Genomic DNA, 17823 nt, shown 5'->3' on the forward strand with positions numbered 1-17823 from the left:
CTGTCCCCAGGTTGCAAGAAGGAGGGACTGCAGCAGAGACCTCTAATGTCTGCTGCAGTTCGTCCACTTCTGACTGCTATGATTTTGGAGCTTGCACCAGCAGCAAATGCTATCTAAAGGTGATGTTAACCTACCGTATAGTAGCCTATGGGAGTCGTTTCATTGATATTTTTGGAAAGGATTCCTCCCCAGTGCTCACAGTTGCAAATGGTTATATGTATGTCAGCATGTGCAGTAGCACAGCTGTGGGGCAAGCAGGTTGCAAAAATGTATAAATATGCCACTTGGTGCCATATAGCCTAGGAACTCTCTCAGTTTTTTTAATATTTTTCTTGACCAGTAACTGATTGCTTTGATTGTTATAACAATGTTAGACCGAGATGTACAAAATTGTCCTTTCTCTTACGTCTTAGAGGATGCTGGGGACTCCGTAAGCACCATGGGGTATAGACGGGCTCCGCAGAAGACATGGGTACTCCAAAGACTTTAGATGGGTGTGCACTGGCTCCTCCCTCTATGCCCCTCCTCCAGACCTCAGTTAGATCCTGTGCCCAGAGGAGACTGGATGCACTGCAGGGGAGCTCTACTGAGTTTCTCTGAAAAGACTTTTGTTAGGTTTTTTATTTTCAGGGAGCACTGCTGGCAACAGGCTCCCTGCGTCGTGGGACTGAGGCGAGAGAAGCAGTCCTACTTAACTGATAGGCTCTGCTTCTTAGGCTACTGGACACCATTAGCTCCAGAGGGTCGGAACACAGGTCTCATCCTCGCTGTTCGTCCCGGAGCCGCGCCGCCGTCCTCCTCACAGAGCCGGAAGATAGAAGCCGGGTGAGTATAAGAAGAAAGAAGACTTCACAGGCGGCAGAAGACTTCAGATCTTTACTGAGGTACCACGCAGCGGTAACGCTGCGTGCCATTGCTCCCACATTCACGCACACTGACGGCACTGTAAGGGTGCAGGGCGCAGGGGGGGGCGTCCTGGGCAGCAAGAATTACCTCAAGGGACACTGGCTGACATATTATATACTGCGGAGGCAGTATATAAAAAAAAAAACGCCAGTATAAAGAATTTGTGCGGGACCGAAGCCCGCCATTGAGGGGGCGGAGCTTGATCCTCCAGCACTAACCAGCACCATTTTTTCCACAGCACGCTGCAGAGAAGCTGCTCCCTGGACTCTCCCCTGCTGAGCAAGTACAGAGTGCAAAAACGAGGGGGGGGGCACATTTAATTGGCGCAGTGAGTGTATTATTGATCTATAAAAGCGCTGTACAGACTGGGATTTTGTTCCAGTGTCCAGTGGCACTGGGTGTGTGCTGGCATACTATCTCTCTGTCTCTCCAAAGGGCCTTATTGGGGGACTGTCCCCATATTTATTTATCCCAGTGTGTGGGGGTGTCGTACGTGTGTGTCGGCATGTCTGAAGCGGAAGGCTCGTCTAGTGAGGAGGTGGAGCAAATGATTGTGGTGTCTCCGTCTGCGCCGCCGACACCTGATTGGTTGGATATGTGGAATGTTTTAAATGCAAATGTGACTTTATTACATAAAAGATTGGACAAAGCAGAGTCCAGGGAAAAAGCAGGGAGTCAATCCATGGCTTTGACTGTGTCACAAGGCCCTTCGGGGTCGCAAAAACATCCCCTTTCCCAGGTAGCAGACACTGATACCGACACGGATTCTGACTCCAGTGTCGACTATGATGATGCACGGTTACACCCACGGGTGGCCAAGAGTATTCATTATATGATTATGGCTATAAAAGATGTTTTGCATATCACAGAGGACCCCTCTGTGCCTGACACGAGGGTATGCATGTTTAAGGAAAAGAAACCTAAGGTAACGTTTCCCCCATCTCATGAGCTGAACGCCTTATTTGAAAAAGCTTGGGAAACTCCAGACAAGAAACTACAGATTCCCAAGAGAATTATTATGGCGTATCCTTTCCCCTCACAGGACAGGTTACGGTGGGAATCCTCGCCCACGGTGGACAAGGCTTTGACACGCTTGTCCAAAAAGGTGGCGCTACCGTCTCCAGACACAGCAGCCCTCAAGGATCCTGCTGATCACAGACAGGAAACTACCTTGAAATCGATTGATACACATACGGGTGCCTTGCTCAGACCGGCAGTAGCGTCGGCATGGGTGGGTAGCGCAACTGCAGCATGGGCAGATAACTTGTCATCTGACATTGACACCCTAGATAAGGATAGCATTTTATTGACCTTGGGTCACATTAAAGACGCAGCGTTATATATGAGAGAGTCTGCGAGAGACATTGGGCTGTTGGGTTCAAGAGCCAATGCCATGGCAATTTCTGCTAGACGGTCCCTGTGGACCCGCCAATGGACGGGTGATGCTGATTCAAATAGACATATGGAAACTTTACCTTACAAGGGTGAGGATTTATTTGGGGAGGGCCTCGCGGACCTGGTTTCCACAGCTACCGCGGGTAAGTCTTCTTTTTTGCCTTATGTTCCCCCACAGCAAAAGAAAACACCTCAATATCAGATGCAGTCCTTTCGGTCGCATAAGTCCAGAAGGGGTCGGGGCTCTTCCTTCCTCGCCAGAGGTAAGGGTAGAGGGAAAAGAACGCCTGCTACGGCTAGTTCCCAGGAACAAAAGTCCTCCCCGGCTTCTACAAAATCCACTGCATGACGCTGGGGCTCCACTGAGGGAGTCCGCGTCGGTGGGGGCACGTCTACGACTCTTCACCCAGGTCTGGGTTCAGTCGGATGTGGATCCTTGGGCGATCGAAATTGTATCCCAAGGCTACAAACTGGAATTCTAAGAAGTGCCTCCTCGCCGATTTTTCAAATCGGCTTTGCCAGCTTCTCCCCCAGAGAGGGAATTAGTTTCAGCTGCCATACAAAAGCTGTGTCAACAACAAGTAATTATCAAGGTTCCCCTGATGCAACAGGGGAAAGGGTACTATTCAACCCTATTTGTGGTCCCGAAGCCGAATGGCTCGGTCAGACCCATTCTGAATCTAAAATCCCTGAACCTGTATTTGAAAAAGTTCAAATTCAAGATGGAATCTCTCCGGGCAGTGATCTCCAGCCTGGAAGGGGGGGATTTTATGGTATCACTAGACATAAAGGATGCATACCTTCATGTCCCCATTTATCCCCCTCATCTGGCGTACCTGAGATTCGCTGTACAGGACTGTCATTACCAGTTTCAGACGTTGCCATTTGGGCTTTCCACGGCCCCGAGGATTTTCACCAAGGTAATGGCGGAAATGATGGTGCTCCTGCGCAGGCAAGGAGTCACGATTATCCCATACTTGGAAGATCTCCTGATAAAAGCGAGATCGAGAAATCAATTGCTTAAAAGCGTGTCGCTCTCCCTGAGAGTGCTGCAGCAACACGACTGGATTCTAAATTTACCAAAGTCGCAGTTGATTCCAACGACTCGGCTATCATTTTTGGGCATGATTCTGGACACGGAAAAGAAGAGGGTTTTTCTCCCAACGGAAAAAGCCCAGGACCTCCAGAACATTATCAGAGACCTGCTAAAACCAAAAAGAGTGTCAGTTCATCAATGCACTCGTGTACTGGGAAAAATGGTTGCGGCCTATGAGGCCATCCCCTTCGGCAGGTTCCATGCGAGGACGTTTCAGTGGGACCTTCTGGACAGGTGGTCGGGGACCCCATCTACTAATGCATCAGAAAAGAAGCCTGTCCCCCAGGGCCAGGGTGTCTCTCCTGTGGTGGCTGCAGAGTGCTCACCTTCTAGAGGGTCGCAGGTTCGGCATTCAAGACTGGGTTCTGGCGACCACGGACGCGAGCCTCCGAGGATGGGGAGCAGTCACACAAGGAAGAAATTTTCAGGGACTGTGGTCAAGCCAGGAGGCTTGTCTACACATTAACGTGCTGGAATTAAGGGCCATATACAACGGCCTAATGGCAAGCGGAGAATCTTCTTCGCGACCTACCCGTTCTGATTCAATCAGACAATGTCACAGTCGTGGCTCATGTAAACCAGTGGCAATGGCGGAAGCCACCAGGATTCTTCGCTGGGCGGAAAATCATGTAAGCGCTCTGTCAGCAGTTTTCATTCCGGGAGTGGACAACTGGGAAGCAGACTTCCTCAGCAGACACGATCTCCATCCAGGAGAGTGGGGTCTTCATCAAAAAGTTTTTGCAGAGATAACAAGTCGTTGGGGACTTCCTCAAATAGACACGATGGCGTCACGCCTCCACAAGAAGTTTCGGAGGTATTGTTCCAGGTCAAGGAACCCTCAGGCAGTGGTGGGGGACACCCTGGTGACACCATGGGTGTTTCAGTCGGTCTATGTGTTCCCTCTTCTTCCGCTCATTTTAAAAATATTGAGAATCATAAGACGAAAAAGAGTGCAGACAATACTCATTGTTCCGGCTTGGCCCGAAGGGCCTGGTATTCAGATCTTCAGGAAATGCTCACAGAAGATCCGTGGCCTCTTCCTCCCAGGGAGGACCTGTTGCAGTAGGGGCCCTGCGTGTTCCAAGACTTACCGCGGTTACGTTTGACGGCATGGCGGTTGAACACCAAATCCTAGCTAGGAAAGGTATTCCGGGGGAAGTCATCCCTACTTTAATCAAAGCTAGGAAGGAGGTAACGGCGAAACATTATCACCATATCTGGAGGAAATATGTATCTTGGTGTGAAGCCAAGAATGCTCCTATGGAAAATTTCCACCTGGGCCGTTTTCTCCACTTTCTACAGACAGGAGTGGATATGGGCCTAAGGTTAGGCTCCATTAAGGTGCAGATTTCGGTCCTATCAATATTCTTTCAGAAGGAATTGGCTTCTCTCCCAGAAGTCCAGACTTTTGTAAACGGAGTGCTGTACATCCAGCCTCCATTTGTGCCCCCAGTGGCACCATGGGACCTTAACGTGGTGTTACAGTTCCTTAAATCACACTGGTTTGAACCTCTTCAAACAGTTGAATTAAAGTTTCTCACTTGGAAAGTAGTCATGTTGCTGGCCTTGGTATCTGCAAGGTGGGTGTCCGAATTGGCGGCTTTGTCTCACAAGAACCCCCCATGTGGATCGAGCAGAATTGAGAACCCGTCCTCAATTTCTGCCTAAGCTGGTTTCGTCGTTTCATATGAACCAACCTATTGAGGTACCGGTGGCTACGGGGGACTTGGAGGATTCCAAGTCTCTTGATGTAGTCAGGGCCTTCAAAATTTATGTAGCCAGGACGGCTCGAGTTCGAAAAACTGAGGCACTGTTTGTCCTGTATGCGGCCAACAAAGTTGGCGCTCCTGCTTCTAAGCAGACTATTGCTCGCTGGATCTGTAACACAATTCAGCAGGCTCATTCTATGGCTGGATTGCCGTTACCTAATTCGGTAAAGGCCCATTCCACTAGGAAGGTGGGCTCTTCTTGGGCGGCTGCCCGAGGCGTCTCAGCTTTACAGCTTTGCCGAGCAGCTAGCTTTGGTATAATCCCCATGGTCCTTACGGAGTCCCCAGCATCCTCTAGGTCGTAAGAGAAAATAAGATTTTAAACCTACCGGTAAATCTTTTTCTCGTAGTCCGTAGAGGATGCTGGGCGCCCGTCCCAGTGCAGACTAATTTTCTGCAAGGCTTGTATATAGTTGTTGCTTACATAAGGGTTATGTTACAGCTTAGATCAGTCTTTGGCTGATGCTGTTTTGTTCATACTGTTAACTGGTTCGTATAATCCATGTTGTACGGTGTGGATGGTGTGGGCTGGTATGTATCTTGCCCTTGGATTAACAAAAATCCTTTCCTCGTTCTGTCCGTCTCCTCTGGGCACAGTTCTCTAACTGAGGTCTGGAGGAGGGGCATAGAGGGAGGAGCCAGTGCACACCCATCTAAAGTCTTTGGAGTGCCCATGTCTCCTACGGAGCCCGTCTATACCCCATGGTCCTTACGGAGTCCCCAGCATCCTCTACGGACTAGGAGAAAAAGATTTACCGGTAGGTTTAAAATCTTATTTTCTTTCTTTGCTATGTCATGCAGAAATGTACTATTTGTATTTTTAAATTATGTTTCATAGGCAATAAGGAATTGATTAACAGAGCCCTACTGGATGCAGGGTTTACAAATGATCTTGTACAGAATTATTGGAAAGGACCATTACCGTAAGTTATTTGTTCATTTTTATTTATGTTTTTTGTCATTGAAGTAATACTGTAGGTGACAGGATTTAGGGGCATGTATTCTATAATTGGTTATTGTTTTATATTGTAATTTATAACTTTACTGTCATTCATATCTGCTGTTATTTACAATGTTGTCAAAATCAGTCTGATTGTTATTCCACAGTTGACTTTCGTATGCAAAGTAGAAAAATGTATTTGATGGAGATGAATGGATTTTTACACGTATGCATCTCACTTTGACAAAATACATATAAACATTAAAGACATTGAAAAATATATATACTACATGACATTTGGGATAAAGGATTCAATCCATGGACTCTTGGGAAAATAGGCATTGTTGGTCACTATGTTTGTCACACCGGCATTTTTCTGTTTTCACAGTGCAAGTATGGAGGTGAAATTTACAGTACTTATTTGCTCAGGAAACAAGTTTTCTTAAATTTTCTTTTGTAATTACTGATTATAGGTCACACTGGTAATACCACACGTGTGTTTCAGTTTGGGCCTCCACAATTAATCATAGTCTTCAGTTTATCTTCTTGGTCCCCTAATAAAATATCCACCAAGCCTATTATGTGACTACTTACCCCATGCTGATCTCTGCTGAGTAGGGCTGCAGATCTGGAATAGACGTCATTATAATTTCTCTGACGTCCTAAGTGGATGCTGGGACTCCGTAAGGACCATGGGGAATAGCGGCTCCGCAGGAGACAGGGCACAAAAGTAAAGCTTTAGGATCAGGTGGTGTGCACTGGCTCCTCCCCCTATGACCCTCCTCCAAGCCTCAGTTAGATTTTTGTGCCCGAACGAGAAGGGTGCAGGCTAGGTGGCTCTCCTGAGCTGCTTAGAAGCAAAGTTTAAATAGGTTTTTTATTTTCAGTGAGACCTGCTGGCAACAGGCTCACTGCATCGAGGGACTAAGGGGAGAAGAAGCGAACTCACCTGCGTGCAGAGTGGATTGGGCTTCTTGGCTACTGGACATTAGCTCCAGAGGGACGATCACAGGTACAGCCTGGATGGGTCCCGGAGCCGCGCCGCCGGCCCCCTTACAGATGCTGAAGAGTGAAGAGGTCCAGAAATCGGCGGCAGAAGACGTTCCTGTCTTCATTAAGGTAGCGCACAGCACTGCAGCTGTGCGCCATTGCTCCCAGCACACTTCACACTGCGGTCACTGAGGGTGCAGGGCGCTGGGGGGGGGGGCGCCCTGGGCAGCAATGTAAATACCTCCTATGGCAAAAAATACATCACATATAGCCCCTGGGCTATATGGATGTATTTAACCCCTGCCAGTTTTCCAGATAAAAGCGGGAGAAGAGCCCGCCGAGAAGGAGGCGGGGCCTATCTCCTCAGCACACGGCGCCATTTTCCCACACAGCTCCGCTGGTAGGAAGGCTCCCAGACTCTCCCCTGCACTGCACTACAGAAACAGGGTACAACAGAGAGGGGGGGGCACTTATTTGGCTAAAAATATATATAAGCAGCTATAAGGGATAGACACTTATTATAAGGTTGTCCCTATACAGTTTATAGCGCTTTGGTGTGTGCTGGCAAACTCTCCCTCTGTCTCCCCAAAGGGCTAGTGGGGTCCTGTCCTCTATCAGAGCATTCCCTGTGTGTGTGCTGTGTGTCGGTACGTTTGTGTCGACATGTATGAGGAGAAAAATGATGTGGAGACGGAGCAGATTGTCTGTAATAGTGATGTCACCCCCTAGAGGGTCGACACCTGAGTGGATGTACTGTTGAAAATTACGTGACAGTGTCAGCTCTGTATAAAAGACAGTGGTTGACATGAGACAGCCGGCTACTCAGCTTGTGCCTGTCCAAACGTCTCATAGGCCGTCAGGGGCTCTAAAGCGCCCGTTACCTCAGATGGCAGATACAGATGCCGACACGGATACTGACTCCTGTGTCGACGGTGAAGAGACAACCGTGATTTCCAATAGGGCACACGTTACATGATTGAGGCAAGGGAAAATGTTTACACATTTCTGATAATATGAGTACCACCAAAAAGGGGTATTATGTTTGGTGAGGAAAAACTACCTGTAGTTTTCCTGAATCTGAGAAATAAAATGATGATGCGTGGGTTTCCCCCCGATAACAATTGATAATTTCTAAAAAGTTATTGGCAGTATACCCTTTCCCGCCAGAGGTTAGGGTGCGTTGGGAAACACCCCCTAGGGGGGATAAGGCGCTCACACGCTTGTAAGAAAGGATCCTGCTGATAGAAAGCAGGAGGGTATCCTAAAATGTATTTACACACATACTGGTGTTATACTGCGACCAGCAATCGCCTCAGCCTGGATGTGCAGTGCTGGGTTGGCGTGGTCGGATTCCCTGACTGGAAATATTGATATCCTAGATAAGGACAGTATATTATTGCCTATAGAGCATTTAAAATATATGCGAGATGCACAGCGGAATATTGCCGACTGGCATCAAGTATAAGTGCGTTGTCCAATTCTACCAGTAAAGTGGTCAGGTGAGGCGGATTCCAAACGGCATTTGGAAGTATTGCCTTAAAAAAGGGGACATTTGGGGTCGGTCTTTCAGACCTAGTGGCCACGGCAACAGCTGGGATATCCACGTTTGTACCCCAGGTCGCCTCTCAAAATAAGACGCAGTATTATCAGGCGCAGTCCTTTGTTGGCAAGCGGACAAAAGGTTCCTCTTTTCTGCTCGTGACAGAGGGAGAGGAAAAAGGCTACAGAGATGAGCCAGTTCCCAGGAACAGAAACCCTTTCCCGCCTCTGCCAAGCCCTCAGTATGATGCTAGGGCTTTACAAGCTCAGGCACGGTGGGGGCCCGTTCTCAATGAATTTCAGTGCGCAGTGGGCTCACTCGCAAGTAGACCCCTGGATCCTTCAGGTAATATTTCAGGGGTACAAATTGGAATTCGAGACGTCTCCCCCTCGCCGTTTCCAAAAGTCGGTTTTACCGACGTCTCCCTCTGACAGGGAGGCAGTTTTGGAAGCCATTCACAAGCTGTATTTCCAGCAGGTGATAATCAAGGTACCCCTCCTGCAAAAGGAAACGGGGTATTATTCCACACTATTGTGGTACCGAAGCCAGACGGCTCGGTGAGACCGATTCTAAATCTAAAATCTTTGAATACAGAGGTTCAAATTCAAGATTGAGTCACTCAGAGCAGTGATTGCGAACCTGGAAGAAGGGGACTACATGATGTCTCGGGACATCAAGGATGCTTACCTTCATGTCAAAAAATTTACCCTTCTCACCAAGGGTACCTCAGGTTATGGTACAGAACTGTCACTATCAGTTCAGACGCTGCCGTAGGGATGGTCCACGGCACCCCGGGTCTTTACTAAAGTACGGACCGAAATGATGATATTCCTTCGAAGGAAGGGAATTTTAGTTATTCTTTACTTGGACGATTCCCTGATAAGGGTAAGATCCAGGGAACAGTTGGAGGTCAGTGTAGCACTATCTCAGGTAGTGTTGTGGCAGCACGATTGGATTCTCAATATTCCAAAATCGCAGCTGGTTCCGACGACTTGTCTTCTGTTCCTAGGGATGATCCTGGACACAGTCCAGAAAGAAGGTGTTTCTCCCGGAGGAGAAAGCCAGGGAGTTATCCGAGCTAGTCAGGAACCTCCTAAAACCGAGCCAAGTCTCAGTGCATCAATGCACAAGGGTTCTGTGTAAAAATGGTGGCTTCCTACGAAGCAATCCCATTTGGCAGATTCCACGCAAGGACTTTCCAGTGGGACCTACTGGAAAAATGGTCCGGGTCGCATCTTCAGATGCATCAGCGGATAACCCTGTCACCAAGGACAGGGGTATCCCTCCTGTGGTGGTTGCAGAGTGCTCTTCTTCTAGAGGGCCGCAGATTCGGCATTCAGGACTGGGTCCTGGTGACCACGGATGCCAGCCTGCGAGGCTGGGGAGCAGTCACACAGGGAAGGAATATCCAGGGCTTATGGTCAAGCCTGGAGACATCACTTCACATAAATATCTGAAGCTAAGGGCCATTTACAATGCTCTAAGCTTAGCAAGACCTCTGCTTCAAGGTCAGCCGGTGTTGATCCAGTCGGACAACATTACGGCAGTCACCCACGTAAACAGACAGGGTGCCACAAGAAGCAGGAGGGCAATGGCAGAAGCTGCAAGGATTCTTCGCTGGGCGGAAAACCATGTGATAGCACTGTCAGCAGTATTCATTCCGGGAGTGGACAACTGGGAAGCAGATTTCCTCAGCACGACCTCCACCCGGGAGAGTGGAAACTTCACCCAGAAGTCCTCCACATGATTATAAACCGTTGGGAAAAACTCGACAGGTATTGCGCCAGGTCAAGGGACCCTCAGTCAATAGCTGTAAAGGCTCTGGTAACACCGTGGGTGTACCAATCAGTGTATGGGTTCCCTCCTCTGCCTCTCATACCCAAGGTACTGAGATTGATAAGATGGAGAGGAGTAAGCACTATATTCGTGGCTCCGGATTGGCCAATAAGGACTTGGTAACCGGAACTTCAAGAGATGCTCACGGAGGATCCGTAGCCTCTACCTCTAAGAAGGGACCTGCTCCAGCAAGGACCCTGTCTGTTCCAAGACTTACCGCGGCTGCGTTTGACGGCATGGCGGTTGAACGCCGGATCCTGAAGGAAAAAGGCATTCCGGATGAAGTCATCCCTATCCTGATCAAAGCCAGGAAGGATGTAACCGCAAAACATTATCACCGCATTTGGCGAAAATATGTTGCGTGGTGCGAGGCCAGTAAGGCCCGACGGAGGAAATTCGACGATTCCTACATTTCCTGCAAACAGGAGTGTCTATGGGCCTGAAATTGGGGTCCATTAAGGTTCAAATTTCGGCTCTGTCAATTTTCTTCCAAAAAGAACTAGCTTCAGTCCCTGAAGTTCAGACGTTTGTAAAAGGGGTACTGCATATACAGTCTCCTTTGGTGCCTTCAGTGGCACCTTGGGATCTCAATGTAGTTTTTGGGTCCCAAAAGTCACATTGGTTTGACCCACTTAAATCTATGGAGTTAAAATATCTCACAGGAAAAGTGGTCATGCTGTTGGCTCTGGCCTGGGCCAGGTGCGTGTCAGAATTGGCGGCTTTATCCTGTAAAAGCCCTTATCTGATTTTCCATTCGGACAGGATGGAATTGAGGACTCGTCCTCAGTTTCTCCCTAAGGTGGTTTCAGCGTCCACCTGAACCAACCTATTGTGGTGCCTGCGGCTACTAGGGACTTGGAGGACTCCAAGTTGCTAGACGTTGTCAAGGCCGGAAAATATATGTTTCCAGGACGGCTGGAGTCAGAAAATCTGACTCGCTGTTCATCCTGTATGCACCCAACAAGCTGGGTGCTCCTGCTTCTAAGCAGATGATTGCTCGTTGGATTTGTAGTACAATTCAGCTTGCACACTCTGTGGCAGGCCTGCCACAGCCAAAATCTGTTAAAGCCCATTCCACAAGGAAAGTGGGCTCATCTTGGGCGGCTGCCCGAGGGGTCTCGGCTTTACAACTTTGCCGAGCAGCTACTTGGTCAGGGGCAAACACGTTTGCTAAATTCTACAAATTTGATACCCTGGCTGAGGAGGACCTGGAGTTCTCTCATTCGGTGCTGCAGAGTCATCCGCACTCTCCCGCCCGTTTGGGAGCTTTGGTATAATCCCCATGGTCCTTACGGAGTCCCAGCATCCACTTAGGACGTCAGAGAAAATAAGAATTTACTTACCGATAATTCTATTTCTCGTAGTCCGTAGTGGATGCTGGGCGCCCATCCCAAGTGCGGATTGTCTGCAATACTTGTATATAGTTATTGTTACAATAACATCGGGTTGTTTATTGTTGTGAGCCATCTTTCAGAGGCTCCTACGTTTTATCATACTGTTAACTGGGTTCAGATCACAAGTTGTATGGTGTGATTGGTGTGGCTGGTATGAGTCTTACCCGGGATTCAAAATCCTTCCTTATTATGTACGCTCGTCCGGGCACAGTATCCTAACTGAGGCTTGGAGGAGGGTCATAGGGGGAGGAGCCAGTGCACACCACCTGATCCTAAAGCTTTACTTTTGTGCCCTGTCTCCTGCGGAGCCGCTATTCCCCATGGTCCTTACGGAGTCCCAGCATCCACTACGGACTACGAGAAATAGAATTATCGGTAAGTAAATTCTTATTTTAGGAGCCACACATTAGCTCAAGTAACACTGATGGAAGCATTATGGTTCACTTTGTCCTGTGCCATTAGCCAGGACAGCAGAAGGTGAAGCTATATATGAGCCCATGGTAATAAAATAGACATTTAACTTTACCACTTTGAAAAGGATACTACCAGGCCATTAAAAAAAAGTCTAATGCTTCATAACTGCATGCAACAATATAAACCTAATATTTTCTAAACATAATTATGATACTGAATTTGCTGAGTTTTTAAGCTTCGAACTAGTAGGGACTATATTCAGATTAACTCGTAATGAGTTATCTCTTCAAAGACTTATTTCTGAATGATACTTCAGATATTTTATAGATTTAACCATCAAAGGGGTGCAGTTGCCCCCCCCCCCACCCCCCTCCCGTAGCTCGATCTATCCTTGGACTCACAGATTTTTGTATGCAGCCGTACGGCGGTACTGTAATTGCGCCACAATGCAGTTGCGGTTATTTGGATTGACCCATTTGATTGTTACAGCCAAGATCATTTCGAAGACTGGATATACTGTAATACTGTAATCCAAGAATGACTATCCAGTATCTGTAAAGAAAAATGCATATTTTAAAGGCAGTGATGAGCTATGGTCTGGCTCGTGTAAAAGATAAAAACTGTGTGAATAACCCTTTTTTCTTACAGGTGATTTAATATAGTATATATTATATATAAAATAATTAATAATGAAAAAAACATATCTCAAATGATTGCATATTCAAAACTGAAGTAAATACATGTTAGCGTCTTAATGACAGACAACAGCTTGGGTAAAATGTTTTATTCAATAAAACAATAATAATAATTAATTACCATAGAATTTTGTTTAAAATAATTACATGTTTGATATTTATTAATTTTATATAATTTCTACTTTATTCCAGGAGAGGGGTGGGTGCTAGATTTGTAACGACAGACGGTGGAATTACAAGAGTTTATCCAAAAAGGTAATTTATAGTCTACATCCTGTAAGGTGTCCAACAGTACCACCCGTGGCCAGAAGTCACTTACGTCCACTCTTAGTGAACATCCCCTTTTTCCCACATCCTCTCCTTCTAGTGCTAGTGAATTCAAGCGCTGGCTAAGCCTGAGTACTTACTGCTGTATGAAATATAATGTGACATGAGGGTGCCACTGCCTTTTAAGTAGTCACCAGTGATGCTTACTTAAAGATGTAACACCATTAAGGATACAGTACCTGGGGACATGCCTTAAGTCCATAAATCCTCATACAACAATTGTCAAAATGGGGTTGAGGTAGAAAAACTGCGCTGTATAGACTTTAGCTGGCCTAGGGGTGGTCACAGGGCTCCCCTGTTGAGCCCAAAAATAGAAATGGATATATGTAATACAGAAAGAGGACTACTCCTGATTGGCGCTTGTCAGATAACACCCACATAAAACATTATGATTGAGCCATGATTGGTAGGAAATAAAGCATGTGTCTAGTGTTATGTAAAAACAATCTCTGTTTTAATTTAAACAAACACTTAAAATCAAAACACATATAAAATGGAAGTAGATAACACAGAGAATCCTGCCAAGATGGTGGCCGGAGCCGCAAGTGTTATATGCAAGGTATACCCGGGAAAGATACCCTGCATAAGGCTCCGGAAGGCAAGATTTTCCCTGTGGTATAAACTCCTTGGAAGTCCAAGTTCGGGACTACTACCTTGAAAAAGGGACTTTGATGTCCCGAAACGCGTTGGTGTCTGCCTACCAGTGCTCTGGACTTCCAAGGATGTTTTTGGACTCAGTTTATACCACAGGGAAAATCTCGCCTTCCGGAGCCTTATGCAGGGTATCTTTCCCGGGTATACCTTGCATATAACACCTGCGGCTCCGGCCACCATCTTGGTAGGATTCTCTGTGTTATCTACTTCCATTTTATATGTGTTTTGATTTTAAGTGTTTGTTTAAATTAAAACAGAGATTGTTTTTACATAACACTAGACACATGCTTTATTTCCTACCAATCATGGCTCAATCATAATGTTTTATGTGGGTGTTATCTGACAAGCGCCAATCAGGAGTAGTCCTCATACAACAATGACTTCTATGCAAATCACCCACAAACTTTCCTCATCCCAGTGTAGGACACTGTAAAACAATGAAAACTGAAACAGCTCTAATGGTATAAATGCATTTCAACTATTGGCCTTTTCTATCTTTTAATGCACTGTAAGTACTGTAGGTTTACACCTAAAAGTACATTGAAATAGGCTTTGCACATTGATGCATTTGCATTGTTGTTTGCCTAACTACTCAGTGAATAGAATACTTTTTGTGTGACTCTTATTTAACTATTAATGGAAAACGAATGTGTCTTTATTTGAAATATCATTTTAATCAGTTGTAACTTTACATGTTATTGCTTTGCTTGCAGTCATTTGTGCACTTGGTGTTTGTATTGGATCTAGGAATGAGTAATCAGTAATTTAGCAATGTGGATATAAAACACAGAATAAACTGACTACATTGTCTAGAAACAAAGTTTAAACCCTACAGCCCACCCTAACCAAGAGGATCCCTCTCTGTAAGCAGACCGGTGTAGTGGCTGGCGCTGGGCTAATTTAGCAATGTGATTTGACTTACAGATGTGTCCTCTTACATCCTTGCTACAGTCACGCTAAACAGCCCTTGAAGTTGCGTGATGCTGTGGCTGGACTTGGTAGCGCCAAGTGTCTTTTTTTGCGTTTTCTTCTGCGAAAATGTGTCTTAGACACAAAGTAATGTAATAGGATGCACAATCAGCTTCTGCTGATTAAAATTATGTGCGGCATGCCTATATACTGTGTTTGACTGTTGCTGTATCTGCGTCCAAAATACCACATTACAGTGTATTCCTTGTAAACACTGTAGCATAGCATTTTGTATGCAAATACAGCCGCAGTCACACACAGAATACAGGCATGCCATATATAATTTTAATCAGCAGAAGCTGCTCGAGTGTCCTATCATATTACTTTGCATCTTAGATGCATTTTCATGGGAAAAAAAGATGCTTGACGCTACTGGGTCACACAGCACTCACGGGTTATGTGTAACGTGACTTGTAGCGCACGGAGCAAAGATGTAAGAGGACACATCTGTATGTGCTGCTTCACTGAAAAAGTAAAAAAAAAATAGACAGATGCTGGATTTTCACATCAATAGACAACATTGACAGTTACAAAATTGCAAAACTGCAAATCGGGTGATTATGGCAGACTGCACATGCGCTATGATTGAATTGCACGTGTGCAAAGGCTAAATTGTGATTGCAATTTAGTGAAATGTGAACGCAATTTGATTGACAGGAAGTGACCGTTCGTAGGTTTTAATATGGCATTTGTGGGAATAGGTTGGAAAAACGCAGGCGGATCATGGCTGTTTTCGGGGCATGTATCTGATGTCAGTTGCAATGGATTGCGACTAAAAATATGGCTCCAGTGTGACTGCATTCTCATTATTCTGAGTAGCTCTGGGTCAACAGCAATTGTCGATTGTACTCGATTTGTTTGTATGCATCGCAATTTTGCGACTGCATCGGTGAGCGTCTTATACCTTTATGGCATCTCTTCACATGTGATTTTTAGCAGGAGCAGGATTGAGAATTTCTATCTCAGCGATCAAAGTTGAATTAGGCCCAGATTTTTGGGTGAGGCAGCACATAAGTCACACCATACTGCTATTACATTAGCCCAGCACTACTATATTGTCCTACACCAGTAACTTAGTTAGTTGTTACAGCTCGTGATGTAGACATTTGCATGGGGAAAGTTCAGTGCAATCATGCAAAGTAGAAAACATATTAAAAAGTTCCCAGTTTCTCTCTCTCTCTCTCTCTCTCTCTCTCTCTCTCCCTCTCTCTCTCTTTCTCATGGTTGCAATTTATTTGTTATAGTGCAGGGGAGTACTGGTTTGAAGATCCTGAAACATATGATGACAGCTTCTACAAGCGCAGTCTGGACAATGACAACTATGTGTTTACTGCTCCATACTTCAACAGTAAGTTTATATTGGCCTATGTGAGGCTGCCCTATTTCATGAGAACCTTCCATTGCATCCAACATCACCTGACGTATCAAGGTGCTGGATAAACACATGCACAAGTCTCAGGGTTTTGTACTGGCATGCTGTTATGACTGGTGGTGTGATGACTTACATGGGTGAAGTAAGGAAGAACAACTTCCAGATTCAATCTCACTAACAGCATGTCACTGGGAATGAGCAGGTAACCTTCCATCTCAACTTTCGCTTTATCTTCAGTGTACTTAGGACCCTGTGTACACAATGGCCGATGTTCATGCAGTGGAGTGATTATTTGCAAGCTGTGCATGTGCTGCGATTGCAATGCACATATGCGAGGGTGCTACTGCACTCCCACTCGCACGAGAACTTTGTTGCAGCATTATTGACAGGTAGTAGCCATTTGGAAGTGTTGACGGGGGGGTTAAAAGTAATAGTTGGAGGGGGCGTGGTCTGGCTACCTTGAGAAGGAGACGTGCTGTCCCAGAGCTCCTGCACAGATTCTTAATTCAGGCCATATATTTCCTTCCCTAACCTCACCTAGCCCCACTCCCTACCTCTCCTCACCTAGCTGACCCTTTGTGCAGCCTTTGTGTCAGGTCCACAGAATCGGGGAGCACCAGCAGATTGTGGCCTGCCCGCCCTTTGAATCCGCGGCCTAAATTTTGACCGGAATCCGGAGATGGACCACCGTGGACAGCAACTGGGGACCTCCGTCTAAAATACTGGAGCATCACAGTCACTACCTTGACTCTCTGCGGGGACCCCCGCTGGCACCATACCTGGACAGCGGCCGCCCCTCCCAACTCTGACTGACGTCGACGGGACAACGGGCTTCGGCTCTCCTCTGGTGGCAGCCATCTTGGATTCCGGGTGACCTGGCCCTGCAGTAAAGGAGGAGCAGCTCCTCATCCAGGTGATCTCACCTGTTAACTTGGAACCCCGATCTGTCGGCTGCAGGAGCGGGGACCCTTGGGGGGTGCTGCCGGAGACCTTTGCAGCTGTACTCCTGGGTGGCGGCCATCGCTAATTGTGCATCCCAAGCTCCCTGGAGAGCTTTACTACAGGAGGTGACCGCTCTTACCCTATATACACCCTGGACTCGGGAACTCTGGTTGTTGGCGGGCCCAGGCCAGAGGTCCTTAACCTGTGTTGCTCCTCACTGCTGTATAGGGATATATTTATGGAGAGCCTGCTATTAACCTAGGGGAGGAGGCAAGATTATTATGAAGGGGACCCACCCCCACCCTTCATCTACCTACCACATTGGGCCCCTTATAGTTTCATTTTGTATTGATTTCCTAGAAATCTCCAAAACAGCTTCATTTCCTGAAAAAGAACACTGTGACCACATAATTTCTGTTCCTGGATGCATACATTGTTTTCAAAATACTAGTACTACAGCACCATCTTGTGGCCATCATTAGTTTATATATAATTTCTGATTCAGCATCTTTATAAAAGTATGTCCTCCTAACAACATGATCCCTATGCCGTCGCTTCCAGACTAAATAACTCTTTGATATGGT

The 17823-nt window shown here is 46.5% G+C and overlaps 1 protein-coding gene across 7 annotated transcripts in view; it reads left to right on the forward strand.

Moving 5' to 3' along the window:
• Positions 1-17823, forward strand: part of CACNA2D1 (calcium voltage-gated channel auxiliary subunit alpha2delta 1) — a 1227493-nt gene that overhangs the window by 1151675 nt on the left and 57995 nt on the right. For all 7 annotated transcript variants that reach the window (XM_063926939.1, XM_063926941.1, XM_063926940.1 and 4 more), the window contains 3 exons: positions 6005-6089; positions 13168-13230; positions 16170-16273. In XM_063926939.1, coding sequence (XP_063783009.1) covers positions 6005-6089; positions 13168-13230; positions 16170-16273 — 252 coding nt within the window. The remainder of the gene's footprint in view (positions 1-6004; positions 6090-13167; positions 13231-16169; positions 16274-17823) is intronic.

The sequence above is a fragment of the Pseudophryne corroboree genome, chromosome 6 (assembly GCF_028390025.1).
Source record: "Pseudophryne corroboree isolate aPseCor3 chromosome 6, aPseCor3.hap2, whole genome shotgun sequence".
NCBI classification, from domain to species: Eukaryota; Metazoa; Chordata; class Amphibia; order Anura; family Myobatrachidae; genus Pseudophryne; species Pseudophryne corroboree.